Source organism: Malus sylvestris, chromosome 15, assembly GCF_916048215.2.
Source record: "Malus sylvestris chromosome 15, drMalSylv7.2, whole genome shotgun sequence".
NCBI classification, from domain to species: Eukaryota; Viridiplantae; Streptophyta; class Magnoliopsida; order Rosales; family Rosaceae; genus Malus; species Malus sylvestris.
In genome coordinates this window covers 19354190-19373523 of record NC_062274.1, presented here as the reverse complement: position 1 = coordinate 19373523, position 19334 = coordinate 19354190, and the positions used below count along the sequence as shown (strand labels likewise).

The window sequence follows — 19334 nt, the reverse complement described above, 5'->3', positions numbered from 1 at the left end:
AGCTGACTCAGCTAGCCGTTACATTAAAAAACATTTCAAACTATTAATGTCGGTTATAACCGACACTAATAGTAGAACTATTAAAAAAAAAAAAGCTCTTTAATGCTGTCGGTTTTAACCGACAGCAATAGGAAACATTAAAAAAAAAAATAGCCAGCCCTCCAGCCCTCTCCGATCCCGTGGGGCCCTCCCAGATTCCAGAGCCCTCTGGCCTAGCCCTCGATTGGAGACGATTTTAGGGCTATTTTCGGCCCTCTGACCCTCTGGACCATTCGGTTGGAGATGGTCTTGGACCACCAAAAAAGAACTTCTGAGAACCATCTAATCAAAATACGCGGTTGGAAGAAGAAAAGCCAATCTTCTGGAAAAGTATCCAGCTGAATTAAGGCGACTGCTTCGGTCTTGGTCTTCGAGGCATGCATGGTTTTTCCCAATGAGGACCATCTCACACCCTTCTAAGCTCCTAGTTAAGGCTAGCTACTTGTTTTTCTCGTTCGACTGTGCTGCGTCATTTGTTATGAATGAATGAATGACTTTTAGCTGTTAATTTAATATTGTAAAGTATCTAATATTGTAACTTGCATAATTGTGAACGATTGCATTTAGAGACGACTTATTATATATCCATTATGATCTTTGACAAAAAGAAAAAAAAGTAAATCATCCATTATAATCTTAAAAGGAAGAGGCATGCATACTACTATTCAAAAGTCCTGTGTCATGTCCAATTTTGTAGATTTGCAATGGCAACAGACAACAATAATACATACCTCTAGAAATTAAATCTCACCAAAAAGGAAAGAGATATTGTGATCGTGAAAGATTGAGGAAGTTGGGGTGGCTTTGTCAAGTGTCAATGGCGAGAGTTGTAGATGCTACATGCATGATGACACTAAGAGAGTTCTAGATACTATAATTTTGTATACCTTCGTTTTGAAGAAAATTAAGGTTTTACCATAAAACTAATTGGCAATATGGAAAGTAGCTTAATTAATTTATAAGCACATGCAATGTCCTTCTTCCTATCAATGTGGGATCACACGCCTCCTCCTGTGCGACGAATTTTCAAGCTTAGTGTGTGACAACATAACAGAAAAACATAGAACATGTGTGACCGTTGGGTCTCACAGGTGAGACAACACATCTAAGAGAAGTGAACGTATTATTATATATTATATATATTAATTACGTGCATGCATATATACATGTAATTGTTTTGACGTTGAAGTCGAGAAAGTTTGATGTACTTTGATGAAGCTAGAACTTTCTTTTCTTCTTTGCCTTTCGTTTAAATTGCTTTCGCCACACGACTAAATTATTAAGATCCACTAAGTTCGTGTCTAGCTTTATCATAGAAGTTAATTATTACTATGTACAGAAGCTGATGCAATACATATATTATATTAGTTAATTCCTATATCATTCTCAAAAGAAAGTCCAAATGACCTACTCTACATATTGAGAAATGTTAAGAAATCTCTTTTAAAGTGAGATTTTTTATGAATTTTATGTCACCTCACAATTTTACATTAATTTTCGTAGTAACATTATAAAACAGGATAGGATCAAGCGAAGTACATAAAATTCCTCATATATTTCTACCTAGATGGAAAATGTACATAAAATTTTCACTTCGTATATTTTTGAGTGTGTCAAACGACTGAAACGTGAATTATAAAATATAAATATAAATATAAATTGATATTTTTATTTTGGGTAAATCTTAGTTTACTACTTTCAAGTTTCGTGGTTTTTAACATTTGGTACATAAAGTTTTTTTGCGTCCCAGAGTCGTACCTAAATGGTTAATTTGGGGACAATCTCATGCATCCGTTAATCTGGCTGTTAAGTCTCCAGTTAACTGATAACGTGGAACCAATGTGGACAATGACTGGACGCCACGTGTCATTAAGGGTCCACGTGGAAATTAAAAATTCAAAAAAAAAAAAATTTGATCGTCTTCTTCCTCCCCCGACCTTCCTTTCCTTCCTTATCCCTCAATTCTCTCCTCTGCACCAACCCACCCAACCCTTATCTCCTTTCCCCCGCTTCTCCGTCGCTACGGAAACTGTACTACGGCGTCGTTTGCCGGGTTGCCACAGTGTTGAAGACTCGGTACACCTACTCGGGTTTCTGGGCAACCAGACTCGCTCTCTTTCAATTCTCCCATTACCTCGTTTCTAACCCTTTCGAGAAGGCCCATTTGCTCCCTTGCATCGCCTTATTCCCCAAAATCTTTCAATTTTCAAAAAAATTGCCACAAACCAAACAATCCCAAAACGAAAAGAAAGAAACCCCTAATTCACCTACAAGAGAAGCTCATCCACCAACGACCCACAACCAGACTCTGTCCCCTGAATCTTTAACACCCCAGACCTATCCAACGACGTCATATCCTCCCGTTCTCGCTCTTCCACTATATGTTGCTGCTCCTCTTCTCTTTTCCGCTGAAGCTACAGCACCCTCTCCTCTAGTGCGTGCAACGTGCTCGACAAAAGTTCCCACTGCTCGATCTCCGCCTGGTACTTAGCTTTGAGTTTGAGAAGAAACTTCCTCCTCTGCTCTCACCGGAGTTTTTAGGGATCATCCTGTAAATCCGCGGCAGACGAGGACGATGGAGCTGGGACCAATGAGTCGGCATCTGGGTCGACTCTACACTGCTTCCTCCGCTGGAAGACCAAGTCGTTGTCGTTGTAGACAAAATTAACATTTTAGGTATAACTCTAGGACGAAAGAAACTTTATGTACAAAATATTAAAAACCACGAAACTTGATGATAGTAAACTGATATTTACCTTTTATTTTCTTTGTAAACGATGGGATAATTTATATTAAGTTCATTTAAATGCGGCATGGATTCGGAAACAAATGTCTGTAGGAACGTACCGATGTCCAATCATAAGTTGTGACCTTTTTCTTTTGGCCAATAGATTTTTTGATTGGAGGCAGATTGTCTGCCCTCCTGTTTGGGTGCCATTTTCATTCCTTTTTATTTGTGTGATCACGATTAAGTCACGTCAACATTTTATATTCTTATTGCTTTTTGTCTTATTATCTTTATAAAAAATTAAAATAAAATGTTGACGTGACTTAACCGTGACCACACAAATAAAAAGAGATGAAAAGGGCATCCAAATAAGAGTACAGACAATCAACATCCTTTGTGATCTATAATCCAGCGTTCTAGAATCTATCTATACCGCGTGCTATTAATCAGTTGGAGGGAGAGTCATACATGCATGCATATATTAAGTGTCAAATGCTCTCTCACGATTTCTCAATCTTATTTCTTCCACTTGATTAATTGGTGGTTAAGCTAAACAATGACCAATGATGGTGTCATGATCGTTGAAGAATTTGTGACGCAATTAGTCAATACATTGTATTACAATCAGGTGCAAACCTCAACAAAAAAGAATATATATGCATGTTAACATCAAGGACACTTAATTGTTGGTCATCTTTTAAGGCTAAAATTTGAAGCAAATTTTCGGTGTATTTGACAAATAATCATGTAACGTTATTCTTTCACTCAAATTATAATATATTAATTATTTTTATTAATACACTTAGAAATAAAACATATCATGTGGTTTACCTAAGGAACTAAAGAAATAAAGAACAACGAGTATTTCTAATTGGAACCCACATAAGAGATACGTGGTTAGTTAATATTGTAATCTAATCCATGCGTGTAGTAATTAGGTAAAAGTACAACATAGTTAAATGGCCTACAGATCACTCTGAAATTCTACCAGATCTTTTACGGTCCAAAGTCAAATTTGAAAAGGAATTTACTCAACTTATATTTGTACCAGATATTGTCACATTGGAAATGCAGTATACTTTTTTGTAGTAAGAATTATTTTTTGTACAGTCCTAAACTTTCTCACAAAGTATGACAAATTACATGCTGCTCTATCTAGCCAACTCCAAACAATGTTATATTGTTATACGTGAATCTGAGAATAAACTCGCAACCTCACAATCCAACAGTCATAGGTAGCGGAAGGGCAGGACACATATATTGACTAGAGAGGAGAAGAAAAAGGAGGAAGAGCAAGGGGGTTGCCTACCGATCCCAACCAAAAAGGAGTAGGCGGCGAAGAGCAGAGGATTTTGGAGGGGTTCTGTGCGAGAGAGAAAGGGGGTCCTATTGCCAAACTCTTTGTCTCATGGAAAGAGGGTTGATCTCTATGTGTGAGTGCATCAATGCCTATACCCTTCACTTTTCATCCTTATGGGGACTGTGCTATTTTTTAAGTACAAACAATATTTTACATTAATTTACAATAAAGAAGAGATGGACGATTTGAACCGGAGACATAGTAGGGTGAAAATGAAGACTCTAACCATCCATGTCTTGTGTGGACCATGCCATTTTAAAATTTCAACAACCCTTATTTTTTACGTAATGTCTTATAACTTAAGAGATATTTGCTTTGTCTCCACGTCTCTTATTATACAATGATTTTCCCCTAATGGAAAATATAAATTTCAAAGAGATAATCACGGTTACAATGTATTATCACTTTCACATTAGATAGACGGTGATGGTTGAGATAACATGTCATTAATTGTTTGAATGCAACCTTATATAATTTGGTTGATGTACTTCTTTTTTTTCTATAAGGAACAAAGAGTGGGAAAACATATGGCAACAGTAGAGTATGAACCATATTTTGTTCAAAATTCGCTTACTTCAGCATCATTTGGCTCCTCTATTGTCTACAAGAATTATTCTTATGTTTTGTAAATGCAATAATAACTCATCTATCAATGTGTCAAATTATGATTTATCTGTTATATCAAAAGCCAATTATCTTCCATTCATATCACCACAAAACAAACCATAAGCAATTTCAAACTTTTTTTTTTTGTACTATAGGAGTTTTCTAACATTTGTTTTGGGATATTGTATTGCCAAAATTAAGACCTCACAGAAAAAGAGCTTAATATCCAACCAACCCCAACCCAATTTGTTCTATAAATAGAAAAACGAATCAAGATTGGTGACTGGTGAAAGCCACACGCCTCTAATTCCAAGGATCCAAAGGCCCACTTTTGCCTTATCATGTCATCAGCGACCCAAAAGTCACCCAATCAACGGTCCAATTTCCAAATCATAACAAAAAAAAATTAAAAAAAAATTTAAAAAAAACAATCGCAGCACAAATTAGGCTCGACCCCACCGAATCATTGCTCCTCCACTACGATCGGATATTCATCGGACTAAGAACACAGGACGAAAACATCAACAACAAAAGAACTTCATATAACGTTGTGAAGTCTTTCTCCTCCTTTCATCACTTCACTCTCTCAAATCGTCGGCCCGAATTCGATTTGAATCGAAACCCTGAAAGCTGATCGACCCGGATCGCCGAAAGCTCGGATCTTTATCGCTAAATGGGTACTGTAACTACCCACCAGCTCGATCTTTTAAATTTGTTTTTTCCTGATCGGAGCTTTTTATTTATTTATTTTGCTTTTGATTTTAATTTGATGTATTGGGGGTGGATTCAGCGGCGGCGAATCCGTTTCAGAAGATACTGACGGCGCTCGAGAAGCCGGACGGCGGCGAATTCGGCAAATACTACAGCTTGCCGGCTCTGAACGATCCCAGAATCGGTTTGTTTGTTTCCCTGATTAATTTTGCTGTATTTTCTGTTTGTTTGCGGAGAATGTTTGAACCTTTGTGATTTGTGCTGTGTAAAGTAGTTGGTTTTTATATTACTGTTTGGAAACAGAGTGTTTCTTTTGTTTATTGTACTTGCAAGTGAAAATTTGTGGTGAAATTTACTTTGGTGTTGGTGTTTTGTGTTGCAGAGAAGCTGCCATTCTCTATTAAGATCCTTCTCGAATCCGCAATTCGTAACTGTGATGAGTTTCAAGTGAAGAGTAATGATGTTGAGAAAATTATTGATTGGGAGAACACTTCTCCCAAGCAGGTTGAGATCCCATTCAAACCTGCTAGAGTCCTGCTTCAGGTAAATCATTGTGTGGATTGTCAGTCTTGAAATTTGAAGTCATTGCTGTTTAGCGTTACGTGGATTATCAATGTGTTGTTCATCTGCTTCTCAGGACTTTACTGGAGTACCAGCTGTCGTTGATCTAGCTTGTATGCGTGATGCCATGAACAATCTGAAGGGGGATTCTAACAAGATTAACCCGTTGGTGAGCTACATATATGCGTGCATTGTTGTTTCACACTGGCATTTCTTGTTTATAATAACTGGACTGTCTTTCAGGTTGCATTACAAACATGCCATTTGATTTTTTTTTCTTTCTTTTTAACTGTTTCAAAGAGTATCTACATTGGCTTCTCATGAATGCAGGTCCCGGTAGATCTTGTCATTGATCACTCGGTTCAAGTAGATATTGCGAGATCAGAAAATGCAGTGCAGGCAAATATGGAACTTGAGTTCCAGCGAAACAAAGAACGGTTTGGTTTTCTGAAATGGGGATCAAATGCTTTCCATAACATGCTCGTTGTTCCTCCTGGATCAGGGATTGTTCATCAGGTAATTCAATCAATTTGGGGAACACAAATTTTAACCTGTAATATATTATTCCAGAATGCTAACCTGAGATGTACAAAATGAAATGCTAATTGCAGGTTAATTTGGAATACCTTGGTCGAGTTGTGTTCAACACAGACGGCTTGCTTTATCCTGATAGTGTTGTTGGGACAGATTCACACACAACTATGATAGACGGATTAGGTGTCGCTGGCTGGGGTGTGGGTGGTATCGAAGCAGAAGCCACTATGCTTGGCCAGGTAAAGAAGTGCATCCATGGATCCTTGCCCGCTTTTTTTGATGAATAACTTGATGTCTTCTTTTGATTATGTTGACCCTAGTATTACAGTACAACTTGAGTTTTATTGCAGCACACTTTCTTATCCAGAAATATACATTTACTCTTTTTTTCTTACATCTCTCTTTTATTTTTATACAGCCCATGAGCATGGTCCTGCCTGGTGTTGTTGGGTTTAAATTATTAGGAAAACTGAGAGACGGTGTGACAGCTACCGACTTGGTTCTGACAGTAACTCAAATGCTGAGGAAGCATGGAGTTGTTGGCAAGTTTGTGGAGTTCTATGGTAAACCCGTATGCTTAATCATATTATCTAGTTGTACTGGTGTTTCGATGATAGATGCTCCGGCTGGTGCTTGGTTTCCATTTCTTCTCACATCAGATATTGACCTTTGCTCTCTTTTGCAGGGGAAGGCATGAGTGAATTGTCACTAGCAGACCGTGCCACTATTGCTAACATGTCTCCTGAGTATGGTGCAACCATGGGCTTCTTCCCTGTGGATCATGTCACCCTGCAATATCTAAAACTTACTGGCAGAAGTGATGACAAGGTAACTTCTTGTTTAAACACCGTTTCATTTTTCTTGTTCATTTGTTTGTATGTTGAGATAAAAGTTACCATGCAGGTCGCTCTGATAGAATCCTATTTACGGGCTAATAAGATGTTTGTTGACTACAATGAGGTAAGATATGTGCACCCACTATTTTTGCTACCTTCCTATTCAAAATCTTCTATAATATGGGTTCTGAACTTCTGAGTGAATATTTTTCTCAACACAGCCCCAGATCGAGAGAGTGTACTCCTCCTATCTTGAGCTAAATCTTAATGAAGTGGAACCATGCATATCAGGTCCAAAGAGGTAGGATTTCTTGGTAAATCAAGCGAACTTGCCCACTTCATTGAATTCAATCTTTTGTGATGACACTGAGAATCATTTGTATTCTAGGCCACATGATCGTGTTGCTTTGAAAGAAATGAAAGTGGATTGGCATGCATGCCTTGACAATAGAGTTGGATTTAAGGTGAGAAAGTGCCATAAATTGACACGAATTTTCATTCAGAACTGCTTGGAAATTGTGGGGGTCGTTTGGATGTTCTGTAATTGATTACTTTATAGTTTAATGTTCACATGAGAAAGCCTTTTCTTGAAGAGCTTATGTTTCTTGCAATGCATTGCAGGGTTTTGCTGTGCCAAAGGAATCTCAAAGTAAAGTTGTAGAATTCAATTTTCAAGGATCCCCAGCACAGCTTAGGCATGGGGATGTTGTTATTGCAGCTATCACCAGTTGCACAAACACCTCAAATCCTAGTGTAATGCTTGGAGCTGCTTTGGTTGCAAAGAAAGCTTGTGATTTAGGATTGGAGGTTGGATGTCTCTAATTATGGCTCATTTCTCATGTTTGTTTAATTCATTTTAGGATAATAGTAAGGGGAAAAAGTTACAAGAGGATTGGTCTATAGGGGTAGAATAAAATGATGTTATGGATAATGAATTTCGTGTCAGATAAAAACTTGCGGTGGGCTATTTAGAATGAGTCCATTTCCAATTTGCCTTCCATGTGATTAACAAAATGTGTGCCTGCATTCTGCGGGTTAAATTGCTGCCCCCATGTTTCTTAGTCTACTGAATACTTTTGATGTCACATAACTGAAAGATTAGTTTTATTTCTGCATTGTATAACGTTGGGCAACATAGTGAATCTTTTTATTAACTATCTTTGCATTATTTTGGTGCCTTTTATTAGGTCAAGCCATGGATTAAGACAAGTCTTGCTCCCGGTTCTGGGGTTGTAACCAAATACTTGCAAAAGAGGTAATTTTAAGACTATATGCTACAACTTTGGAATAAATGCAACTCTTGTGATGTATTCCTAAGTCATGGATTGTTCTGCAGTGGGTTGCAGAAGTATTTGAATCAGTTAGGGTTTCATATTGTTGGGTATGGATGCACCACTTGCATTGGGAATTCAGGAGATATTGATGATGCAGTAGCGGCTGCAATTACAGAAAATGGTAATATTCTTACAGTTTGTGCATATACAAATGCTACTTTATGGAGTCTTGCACGGTCACTAAGTTATTGATTTTTCTGCGCATATACAGATGTTGTAGCTGCGGCTGTATTATCTGGAAATAGGAATTTTGAGGGTCGTGTGCATCCGTTAACAAGGGCTAATTATCTTGCTTCTCCTCCCCTTGTTGTTGCCTATGCACTTGCTGGAACGGTATGGAACTCAAACTATTACACAGACAGTTGTTACACTCTGTATCATGTTATGTTGTATGCATCTTTATGCTATACATGAGCTGATTTTATGCTCATAACTTTTGAGTTTTGGTGCAATATCTCATTTGATTTCAATTCCGCAGGTAGATATTGATTTCGAAACAGAACCAATTGGGGTGGGAAAAGATGGGAAAAAGATATTTTTCAGGGACATCTGGCCATCCAATGAAGAAGTAGCAACGGTGAGTTATAATTTTTTTTTGAAAGGAATGATTTTCACAAGAATAGTTTCTACTATTTAAGTCGAGGGATCGAAAATTCATGTTGGTCTTGTCGTACTGTTTTCAGGTTGTGCAATCAAATGTGCTTCCTCATATGTTTATGGCCACCTATGAAGCAATCACCAAAGGAAATCCAATGTGGAATCAGTTATCTGTTCCATCTGGCACTCTTTATGCCTGGGACCCAAAATCAACTTATATACATGAACCGCCGTATTTTAAGGATATGACCATGTCTCCCCCGGGCGCTCATGGAGTGAAGAATGCTTACTGTTTGCTCAACTTTGGAGATAGTATTACAACCGATCACATCTCACCAGCTGGTAGCATTCACAAAGACAGCCCAGCAGCCAAATACCTACTGGAACGTGGCGTTGATAGAAGAGACTTTAACTCCTATGGAAGTCGCCGTGGTAATGATGAGGTTATGGCAAGAGGCGCTTTTGCAAATATTCGGCTGGTCAATAAGTTTTTGAAAGGAGAAGTTGGTCCCAAAACAATCCACATTCCCACTGGAGAGAAACTGTCCGTGTTTGATGCTGCTATGGTAATGCCCTCCTATCTCAGCTTTTACTAAACGTTATCGAAAAATCATTTGAGTTCCTCGGGAAGGTTTTCCTCCTTATTTGATGTTTAATATTGATGCTTTCATCCCTGGCGTAAATTTGTAATACTGACTCCTTTACTTTTAGAGGTACAAAAGCGAAGGACATGATACAATTATTTTGGCTGGTGCCGAGTATGGAAGTGGAAGTTCTCGTGATTGGGCTGCAAAGGGTCCCATGCTACTGGTAATACCCTTTAGCAGTATCTTACTTACTCCATTCGATTCCAGTATATGTTTGTCGTACTTCTAATGAAGTCTGTGTTGCATCATAATAATTTTCAGGGTGTGAAGGCGGTCATAGCAAAGAGCTTTGAGCGCATTCACCGTAGTAATCTTGTTGGCATGGGCATCATTCCACTATGTTTCAAGACTGGGGAGGATGCCGACTCTCTTGGTTTAACTGGGGAGGAACGCTACACCATCGATCTTCCAAGCAGTGTTAGTGAAATTAGACCCGGTCAGGATATCACAGTGGTGACAGATAACGGCAAGTCCTTCATATGTACGCTACGTTTCGATACAGAGGTAACATGCTGCATCATCTTTTACTTCTTTCTATCTTCATTGCCTGTCAAGTTCGTGTTGCTTCAGAGTTCCCTTGTTTCGTCTTTCGTGCAGGTCGAGCTGGCCTATTTCGACCACGGGGGCATTTTGCAATACGTCATCAGGAATCTGATCAAAAGTTAGATCAACAACCATAAGGTGTTGATCAACATTCTACCAAAACTATCCTCTCAAGTTGAAATAATTGACCCGGTTCGGCAACAAGAGGACAATGTTTCAATCCCAGCGCTGACCCCAGCAACATTATAAATAAAGGAATGTTGGTAGGAATATTCATAATTTTCCAGTCTTTAACTTTGTGAAATTTGGTTTTTATTGGAGGTGTGGAGTGCATTCAATACGACCTTGCTTTCAATTTTGCAACTCATGCTCATAAATTTTCAATTTTCTAATTTATAGTCTCTAGCACTTGTACTAGGGCCAATATTCTTCAATTTCGACACAATTGTGCTGCGTGTGGAAATCAGTCGTTGATCGTAGGGTTGTGTAAAACTCTTGTCAAGTCGTATTAAGGAATTAACCACAATCGTATTAGGTCATGTTTGATACGGAGGACTAGATTAGACCGCTAAACGACTAGATTTCACGTGCAATCAAGAAAGAATATGGATGTATTTTTCTAGTAGAATAATTAGGGGGGAATTCGGCTAAGTTACACAATAAGCAACCTAATTTGGTAATGAATTTGACATCAGAAAGAATTTGGTAACGAATTCGCCATCATAAAGAATATGGATGTTAAGAAAGAGATACATGAATCAATGAACATATGATTCATTAGTAGAACAAGAACTTGAACATTGTCCGTTTCTTCTTACGACATCTTTCTCTTCCTTGCTGCCTTGTTCATGATGTGCCATCTCCAGGTTGTGGGTGGACAAAATATGTTCAAACCTGGAAAATCAGTTATCTGCGAGACACGGCCTGAATCCAAGCTGTACACTGCAATTTCTCCGGACATGTTTTCCAACTCATTGCACTTGTAACTCGCCTCTTTGAAATAAATACATCTCCCCTCGACTCCCGGGAAATCTCGAGCAGAAAGGGAGTAGCAGCCGTCATCTCCGAGGACCAATATTCGATCATCCAAAGCCTGAGCCTCAAGCTTAGCCCATTGCTTCTTGTGAGCGTCCAGCTTAAAAATCTCGAACGTAAAGTCCGACGGCTTGCCATACAAATACATATCGACTAAAAGCAGCTCTCCCAACGACTCCACCAACTTCTTCTTCCTCTTGTCGTCATGGCAAGAGCTATTCGCCAATGGAGATGCAATCAGTTCAGTATTCAGACAAGAATCAACCCCTACAGATCTCCCGTCACGACACACAGCACAAAACCTTCCTTTGTAAAAAATAACATCTTGAAAACCAGGGTATAAGTCGTCCAACTTCAAAGGGAAGTTGATGCACTCTACGACATCACCACCTAGCTCTCCGTAATATAACGTTCCGAATGGATCAATCGCCATGACAGCAGGGAAATCGAGATTCAAGGATGCGGCCACCTTCAAATGATCATCAGGCATCTCATGATCGTATACTAGACTATACATTTTGGCCACTTCAAAAACCCTAAATTCCATTAAGTTGAACACCTTTGGCAAGGACTTGGGCTGCCCTCCAAATAAGCGGGAGAGCGGATGCAACATGCGATGAGTTGGTTGTTCACTCAACTGATCAGTACCTACTTCTTTGACATTAATCAACCAACCTCTTTTCCGGGGATCATCATCCGTGGGAGGTGCGATATGATAGACTGCGCTCTCGACGAGGGTAAAGCCTACGCAATAACTATCTATGCCATCCTCTCCGACTGCAAACCACACTTCTGAGGGTAACTGGAGCAAGTTCTTGAAGGGAGGAATAGAGGACCGCCATGACTTACTGACCGCACGGAATCTAGAAACATCGGTTTTAGTGTTGAGGCGGTTTCCGATGTTCGCTAACAGTTCGTGTGGGATATTATCTGCACCACTCGCCATGTCAAGTCTGTCTATCTTGTACGTCGTGGTGTTTTCAGAGGAACAGGGTACTTGGAGTCTAGGGTTTTTGCTCATCGTGGTGAAAGCTCTACTTTTATACGATTATATCCTCCAGTCCTAATGAGAATCGGTAAACATTTCAATTAAATATCCTAAAATTAATTGATATTCCTAATTTTTAGGATTTTTTTTAATAAACACTAGCATTATTGAGTTAAATTATTAGTCGTTAAATCAAGTTCACTCGTTTTAGGAGATCAACAGCAGTAAAATTGTCCTTACAAATAGTAATTGCTTTTATACAAATCCGTCCGTTTGAGAAGAGAAAGGATATACCTCGTTAAGTTTGTTCTTTAAAAATAAAAACTCCTTATGTAACTCTGATAATTTAATTTTGACGGTTAATTTCTAATTTTCTTTTGAAATTAGATGCACTAAATTGTGCCACCTAGCACCTTCGATAATTTTTAATTATTTTAACGGCGAGAAAGCAAGCTTTGGTGGGCAGCACGTGGTGGACCCTTATGTTTTCGTTGAGATCGGCGACCCAAGCCGCAATCCCAGGCAACAATTGCAGGGGCAACCGAAAGGAAGTCGAACCTAAAACCTCTCCTTAGTAAATCACGTCGCTTTCTTCTTAGTAATAGGTGAAATGATAGTGCAACTAACCCCAGTCATATTAGAGATTAATTTCAATAAAAAAGATGCAATTGGCTCCACAGCAGGAAATCCCTAAGAAATAAACAAATGATTAGTACATGTAATGCTTTCGATCTTCCGCGAATATCTCTTACAGTTTCTTTTCATCAACTCAACGTTCAAAAGCTTCTGACAGTAAGAGGTTCCATTAAAAAAGAAACGAAATCGAACTTATTTCATTGAGGGGTTCTGATAACAAGAATATAGAAGCTCTGCAAACAAAAATTGAATTAGTAGTAGAGATAGACGGTGGTACATCAAAATCTAAGGCATGCAGGCACCGATCCGTATACTAAGTTACAAATGAGACTTGAAGCACAAGTACAAAGGCTCTGGCTTGAGATATTGACAAGTACCACACCGACATAAGAACTTGTACCTGCCAATCATTGAGAAAATAATACATATAATTTACGGGTAGAAATAGCGTATATCAGCATAACCCGAACCAAGACATATACAAGAACAAGAGCATAGAGCAAGTCAATGGCATATTTTGGGAAATTGAGAAACGGAATTTTGTAGCTTCACAGAATGTAGCAACCATAAGTACTGTTAGTTATCTACTTTGGATAAAGATAGTTACCTTTTGTATAATAGTTCAAATATTGTACTCGTTGACACGGATCCATTTAGTAGCTGACCACTTATTCCCCTTAATCACAGGGCATCCGCCTGAAATAAACACCGGAGTAAGTTAACTCATTCTTGATAAAGGTTAGCACACTTGGGAATAAGTAATAAAAGTTACGAAATTGTGATGCAAAAATAATTTTTTCTTGTATCTACATTTTGAATAGGCACAAAATTGATAAGGAAAGCGAAGATAAACAAGTGTCATATTCCATGGTGGACATTTTGGAATCAGTGAAACCTGAATTGATGCTTTGCAAAGCTAATTATAAGTGAGCTACTAACCATGTAAACTTGAAGGATCTAGACTTGCATCAGGCCTCATGCTCCAGAAAAGCAATGCATCACCCATCTTGGGTTTAACCGACAGTCCCTTTTTACCGCATTCAGATAGCTCATTCCACCAAGGCACAGAACTAATATTCCCTTTGGCAGCAGGGAACACAGTCTCACCCCCTTCTTCAACATCTGAGCTGCACCACATGGGAGGAGAAAACATTTGCGAACATATAAGTGGGTCGATGATCAGAAATATGAGTATTTTAGGCAGCAATGCTAGGAAACTTACAGGTACATAAGAACTGTGCCAATACGTTGGCCTCCGTTCTTAGTGTTAAAATCATCTTGAAAATAGTCATAGTGAGGTTCGTACTTCTGTCCAACTTCATAGTGGAGAACCTGAAGTCCCTCCCCGTGTTCTGTATTTGGTTTAAAAATAGCTTGTCAATTGTACGAAACACACATAGCTACACCATTAATAGATGAATACCCTAAAGATTGTAGCCCACATAAAGGTAGTACCTTCAACTTTGAAGGCAAAAAAAAAAAAAAAATCATTAAAAAGCACAAGAAAATAAATAAATAAGAGAGCAGACATGAGCTCAACAGCATACCTACAGGTAAAAAGGTGAAATTAGCAATTTTTTTCTCAATGTTCCTGATAATTTTATCGCGGCCTCTTGCCAAAAATGTTCCCGAGCTTGTACGAACCCTGCATAAAACAAGTAAAACAATTGTACCGCCATGAGGGGATTAAGTAAGGGAATGAAAACAAAGACAACAGGTTTTCCCATCCACGTCATTCAACCAAAATCACACCAGAGAATGAAGTGAGAAACGAATACCTGCTATCTTTGCTCTTTCCGGTTTCACTATCAACTACAGTTGACTTGTGCATAGTCGGCTTGGCAAGATCGATTAGATAGTCACATTCCTCCTTGGTCTGCCAACATTAGCCAACGAGGGTTAGAATTTCCCCGGCTTTAGATTACATCAAATCCCGGCACTTACGAAGCATTAATTCCTTCCAAAACTGAATGCAATGTAATTACCAATTACAAATGCAAGATACATTGGCACAATCTATAATGCAAGATACATTGGCACAATTATAACAAATCCAGCATTCCAATGGATTGTTCAATTCGGTAACTTCAAAGGTAATAAAAGAAAATTCAATCCAAAATTTTCCCAAAAATCATAAATTTTCAGCTCAGCTCACCAAGAAATTGTGATACACGAAAGCTCTCGGCTCCCACGAGATGACTTCGACCCACTGCTGCCCTGCCCCATCTTCCACATTCCTAACAAAACCCACAAAATTCAATTTAATTACCGAATTGCCAACCAAATCAATCAAAGCAAAGAATGCAAACCGACTCATCGCGCACCCCTCAACGCTGTGCCGTACGATCGAGCTGAGATCGTTGGCCTTGGAGGAGCTGCCGGAGGAGCCGCTGGGAACGGAGAGGATGCCGAGGGCGAGGAGAATGAGGATGGCGAAGGTGAACATGACGAGCAAGGTCAGGACCAGCGTTGTGGACGGCGACGACGTTTTGCGGCCCGGGAGGCGCGCGTGCCGTGGCCTGAAAGCCATAGTTGCTTCTGGGCGAAGGAATTGAGAAAAAACCCTAGGGGTTTGAGATCGATTGGTTCGATTTGGGAATTGGAACAGCAAGATCTGGAGCTCCGTGAGGAAAGATTCGATTAAAGCATCGAAAAGTCTACAATTTCTAATATTTTCAAAAGTCTGAGGATGGGGGCCTAGTTGCAGTGGCACTAGAATCAAGAAAACTCCCACCTCACTCCAGTTCGATTCTCCCCACCCCCAAATTTAACTAATGACAAAAAAAAATAAAAAAATTTCAAAAGTCTTCTGCTTTGGGAAATATGGAATTTGAGATCAGCAGTGTCAGTCTGTTACTGCTATTTAATTCTTTTTTTCTTTTTTGGTAACTTAATATTCTAAAAAAGAGAATTTTTAGTTATATAAATTTCCATTTAGGCCTCAATATATGGTGTTACATGTCTATCAAAAAAAAAATTAATAATTTGATAGTGTTGGGTAAAGATTAATTGTGTTAGGTGTTCTATATCAAATGGTCTCTAACATTTTAACGGCAATAGATAATTTGATATGTTAGGATTCATTGAACAATCGTTAAAAGTTATTAGTACTGACATAAATTATATGAAAATTGACACACTCCGATCTAAATCAGGGCGTGCTGGCCGTCACGTGAAAGTAACGTAACCATGTGCACAGTGTAGAAGCAAAAATGATATAAGGAAATGCTAATAACTAAAAATCAAATCAACTAGAGCACTAATTAAGTTAAGGTGCAAGTGCGAGATTTAGCTGTGAAATACACAATTAGAGCATAAATAGCCTAAGTGCAGTCCGACTGGACAAGTATTAATTATACTACATCCAAAGGTGATCCTACATTTATGATATTCTGTCAGAACCACCATCGAAATCCCCGTGAGCCACCAAATCACTTCTACCTAAAACCTGGAAGGGCGCAAAACAGAAAGTGTGAGTGGGCAAAAACAAAGCTTTTCAAAATCATTTCATTTCTCAAAAATTCTAACCCCTCGCCGTAAAACCTGTATAATTTCCCAGAAATATAATATATGCAATAACAGAAATCATGCTCAGGATGAAAATCCATAAAAATATACCATGTCAAAGTATCTCAATGAAATGCCATATGTAATCCAGTTAAAATATATCAATGCTAGATATCATATCAGCCGGATCCACCTAACGTTCCCTACACGACTGAGTATATAGCTCATAACCAGTCTCAATCATATCAAATCATGCACACAAGTCGAAACCACCTAAAGTGGTCTGTACACAAATCTGTGCACCTAACTTGGATCCAAGGTGAACATATGGTGCGGGAGGTGAACATCACGTGAAGGATTGTGCCTTAACTCTGGGCGGGAGCACCAGGGTGCAGGTTTATGAGCTCTCAATGCATCACATCATATTTCGCATAACTGAAGTAATCTCATATCTTTAATTTATGAACTTACCTGACATTTACCTGTGCGTCCGCAGCACCAATCATAAATATATGCAACTATTAATGCGTAAATAAAATAGGCAGATACTTGGCATGGCATTTCAAAACGTATAATCATTCAAATTCATTTTCTGGAAAAATCTCAAGTATATAGGTATATACGGAAAACCAAAAGCCCACTCACTGGTATGTCAAAGGGTCGTAACCCCTGAGCCTCGATTGATGGCGCTTGTCCTTCGGATAAGTCTCACCTATATGCGAAATAACTAAATAAATGTTATTTAAAGCATATATACAAAATTAGGAAATAACTTCTCATACATTGCTCAAATGGGTTATTTGAATATACCATCATGACCTACTCAACCTCAGGAACATCCTCATATTTTTAGAAAAATTTTCCGACCACCCACACGCCGACCAAGGCACGACCAGACGCACCCCCACACGCGGCTAAACCCTAACTAAACCTTAATTGCCATTTGGAATATTCCGTTAAAACCATAACAAAATTTAACGGCGTTACCTGACACCGTTAGAATATTCCGTCAAACTTGATGGAATATTCCCCTTCATCTTCCTTGGTTCACCGGCACCGCTGCGATCGCCGATTTTTGGAAAAATATTGAAACCTTCGTATCTTCTTCATTTCTTAACTAAAATTCATGAAATTTGTCTCAAAATGAAGCTTATAACGAGTAGAACGAAACCTTACTAATTTTAAGCTCTAAAATCCATGGAATCTCGCCGGAGAAACCTCGATAATTCGGTCAAAACTTGAAACTCGCGAACTGGGACTTCCCGACGTTCAAAACACTCCAACTTTCTTCCCCGAGCTTCGTGAAGACATCCTAAAGCTTTCTAAAACCTTAAAATTCACTGAAATGTCCACATTTACAACTGTATGAACAGTGCTCACGATCGGGGTTCTCTGGTTTTCGGGTTTTACGAGCTCTCACGTCGAACTAAGGGTATGAATGAGCTCCTGAGCTCATAAGGAGCACAAAGACCACCTTCACAGCCTTGATCCGTGCTTGCAAAGGTTGGTTTGAAGTTGTCCGTACAATTGTACGGAAATGGAAAGAAGTTCGAGAGAGGAAGGAGAGAGAGAGAGTCAAGGTGTGTGTGTGTGGGTGTATGTGTGGTCCGAATTGGTCCCCAACCAAAAACAAGAAAATAACTTAAGTTCCAAACACTTAGGAATAAAAGAAATGGGTCCAAATCCTAAGCCTAGGCCCCACAACCCCACAAAACATTCGAGGGTACTTTAGTCCTTTCATGCCATAAAAAAAATTTAGGACGGGCTGTATGTCGATCAATTTGTAACATTGGAAAGCTGATTTATTTTACTTGTATTAGAAACGTTGATTTGTTTTAGTGTGAACAAATGATGATAGGATAACTAATATTGTAACCTATTATAAATTGATTTTTATTGAATGCTATAGTCCAAGTTGACTCCATATAATATGACATAGGGTTGGTAAGAGTAATTTATGTGACGTAATGCAATAAATTGGGTTGGCAGGAGTGATTAATATTAACTAGTATATGCCCAAACTTTTTGTGTGTGTAAAATTTTTTATTTTTGTTTCTAAAATTGAATGAGAGATGAAGATTGTGAGAGAGAACGTGGGAGTGAGAAGAGCATGAGAGAGATTTTTTTTTTTTAAATTAGAGATGTCAAACTCACATGTAGGTGAGGTTTAAACAAAAAACAACAAAATTTTATTTCGTAAAATTATGTTACTATCCTTAATATTTTTTTTGTTGTAATAGAAGACTAAATAGTCTTTTCACTCTCTTTTGGTTAACAAAGAGAATTATATTAATATCTAAGATACCGTTTGGTACGTGGGACGGGACGACATGAAGTGAGACGAGGCGTTCCGTCCCACGTTTGGTGCGCCTAAAACGGGTGGAACGTGCTGTTTCACGGGACGAATTTTTGGTGAATTTTCATTCCGCCGCATCCCGTGGAACGACTCGTTCCACATCCATGGAACACAAAATTATAACCTCTCCATCTCTTTCTTCTTCCTCTTTGTTTCCATCCGAATGCATCTTTACTCCCTTTCCGTTTTGTCCGTCCTATCCCGTCCCGTCTGCATACCAAACGATACATAAACTACCTATTATCTAAACTCTCTTTGTCAAATAAAGAAGAGTGAAAAGACTATTTAGTCTTTTATCACAAAAAAAAAGAGCAAT

The 19334-nt window shown here is 38.7% G+C and overlaps 3 protein-coding genes across 3 annotated transcripts; 1 reads left to right on the top strand and 2 right to left on the bottom strand.

The window, feature by feature from the left end:
• Window positions 1–5192: 5192 nt before the first annotated feature.
• Window positions 5193–10888, top strand: LOC126604449 (aconitate hydratase 1-like). The gene is made up of 20 exons (XM_050271702.1): window positions 5193–5410; window positions 5524–5628; window positions 5827–5987; window positions 6082–6174; window positions 6336–6521; window positions 6617–6778; window positions 6958–7102; window positions 7225–7367; window positions 7443–7499; window positions 7597–7676; window positions 7764–7839; window positions 7997–8182; window positions 8563–8630; window positions 8712–8830; window positions 8921–9042; window positions 9188–9286; window positions 9393–9872; window positions 10018–10116; window positions 10215–10457; window positions 10551–10888. The coding sequence occupies exons 1-20, from the start codon at window positions 5407–5409 to the stop codon at window positions 10617–10619; spliced, it is 2697 nt and encodes an 898-aa protein (XP_050127659.1). The 5' UTR covers window positions 5193–5406; the 3' UTR covers window positions 10620–10888.
• A 61-nt stretch (window positions 10889–10949) lies between these two features.
• Window positions 10950–12783, bottom strand: LOC126604452 (F-box protein At2g17036-like). Its single transcript, XM_050271704.1, has one exon. It carries the CDS (start codon window positions 12550–12552, stop codon window positions 11311–11313), a length of 1242 nt encoding a protein of 413 aa, XP_050127661.1. The 5' UTR covers window positions 12553–12783; the 3' UTR covers window positions 10950–11310.
• Window positions 12784–13324: 541 nt separating this feature from the next.
• Window positions 13325–15924, bottom strand: LOC126604453 (probable prolyl 4-hydroxylase 10). The gene is made up of 8 exons (XM_050271705.1): window positions 15480–15924; window positions 15311–15392; window positions 14934–15031; window positions 14703–14800; window positions 14378–14507; window positions 14095–14282; window positions 13763–13851; window positions 13325–13555 (listed from the first exon to the last, which is right to left on the bottom strand). The coding sequence occupies exons 1-7, from the start codon at window positions 15683–15685 to the stop codon at window positions 13778–13780; spliced, it is 876 nt and encodes a 291-aa protein (XP_050127662.1). The 5' UTR covers window positions 15686–15924; the 3' UTR covers window positions 13325–13555; window positions 13763–13777.
• Between the last annotated feature and the right edge of the window lie 3410 nt (window positions 15925–19334).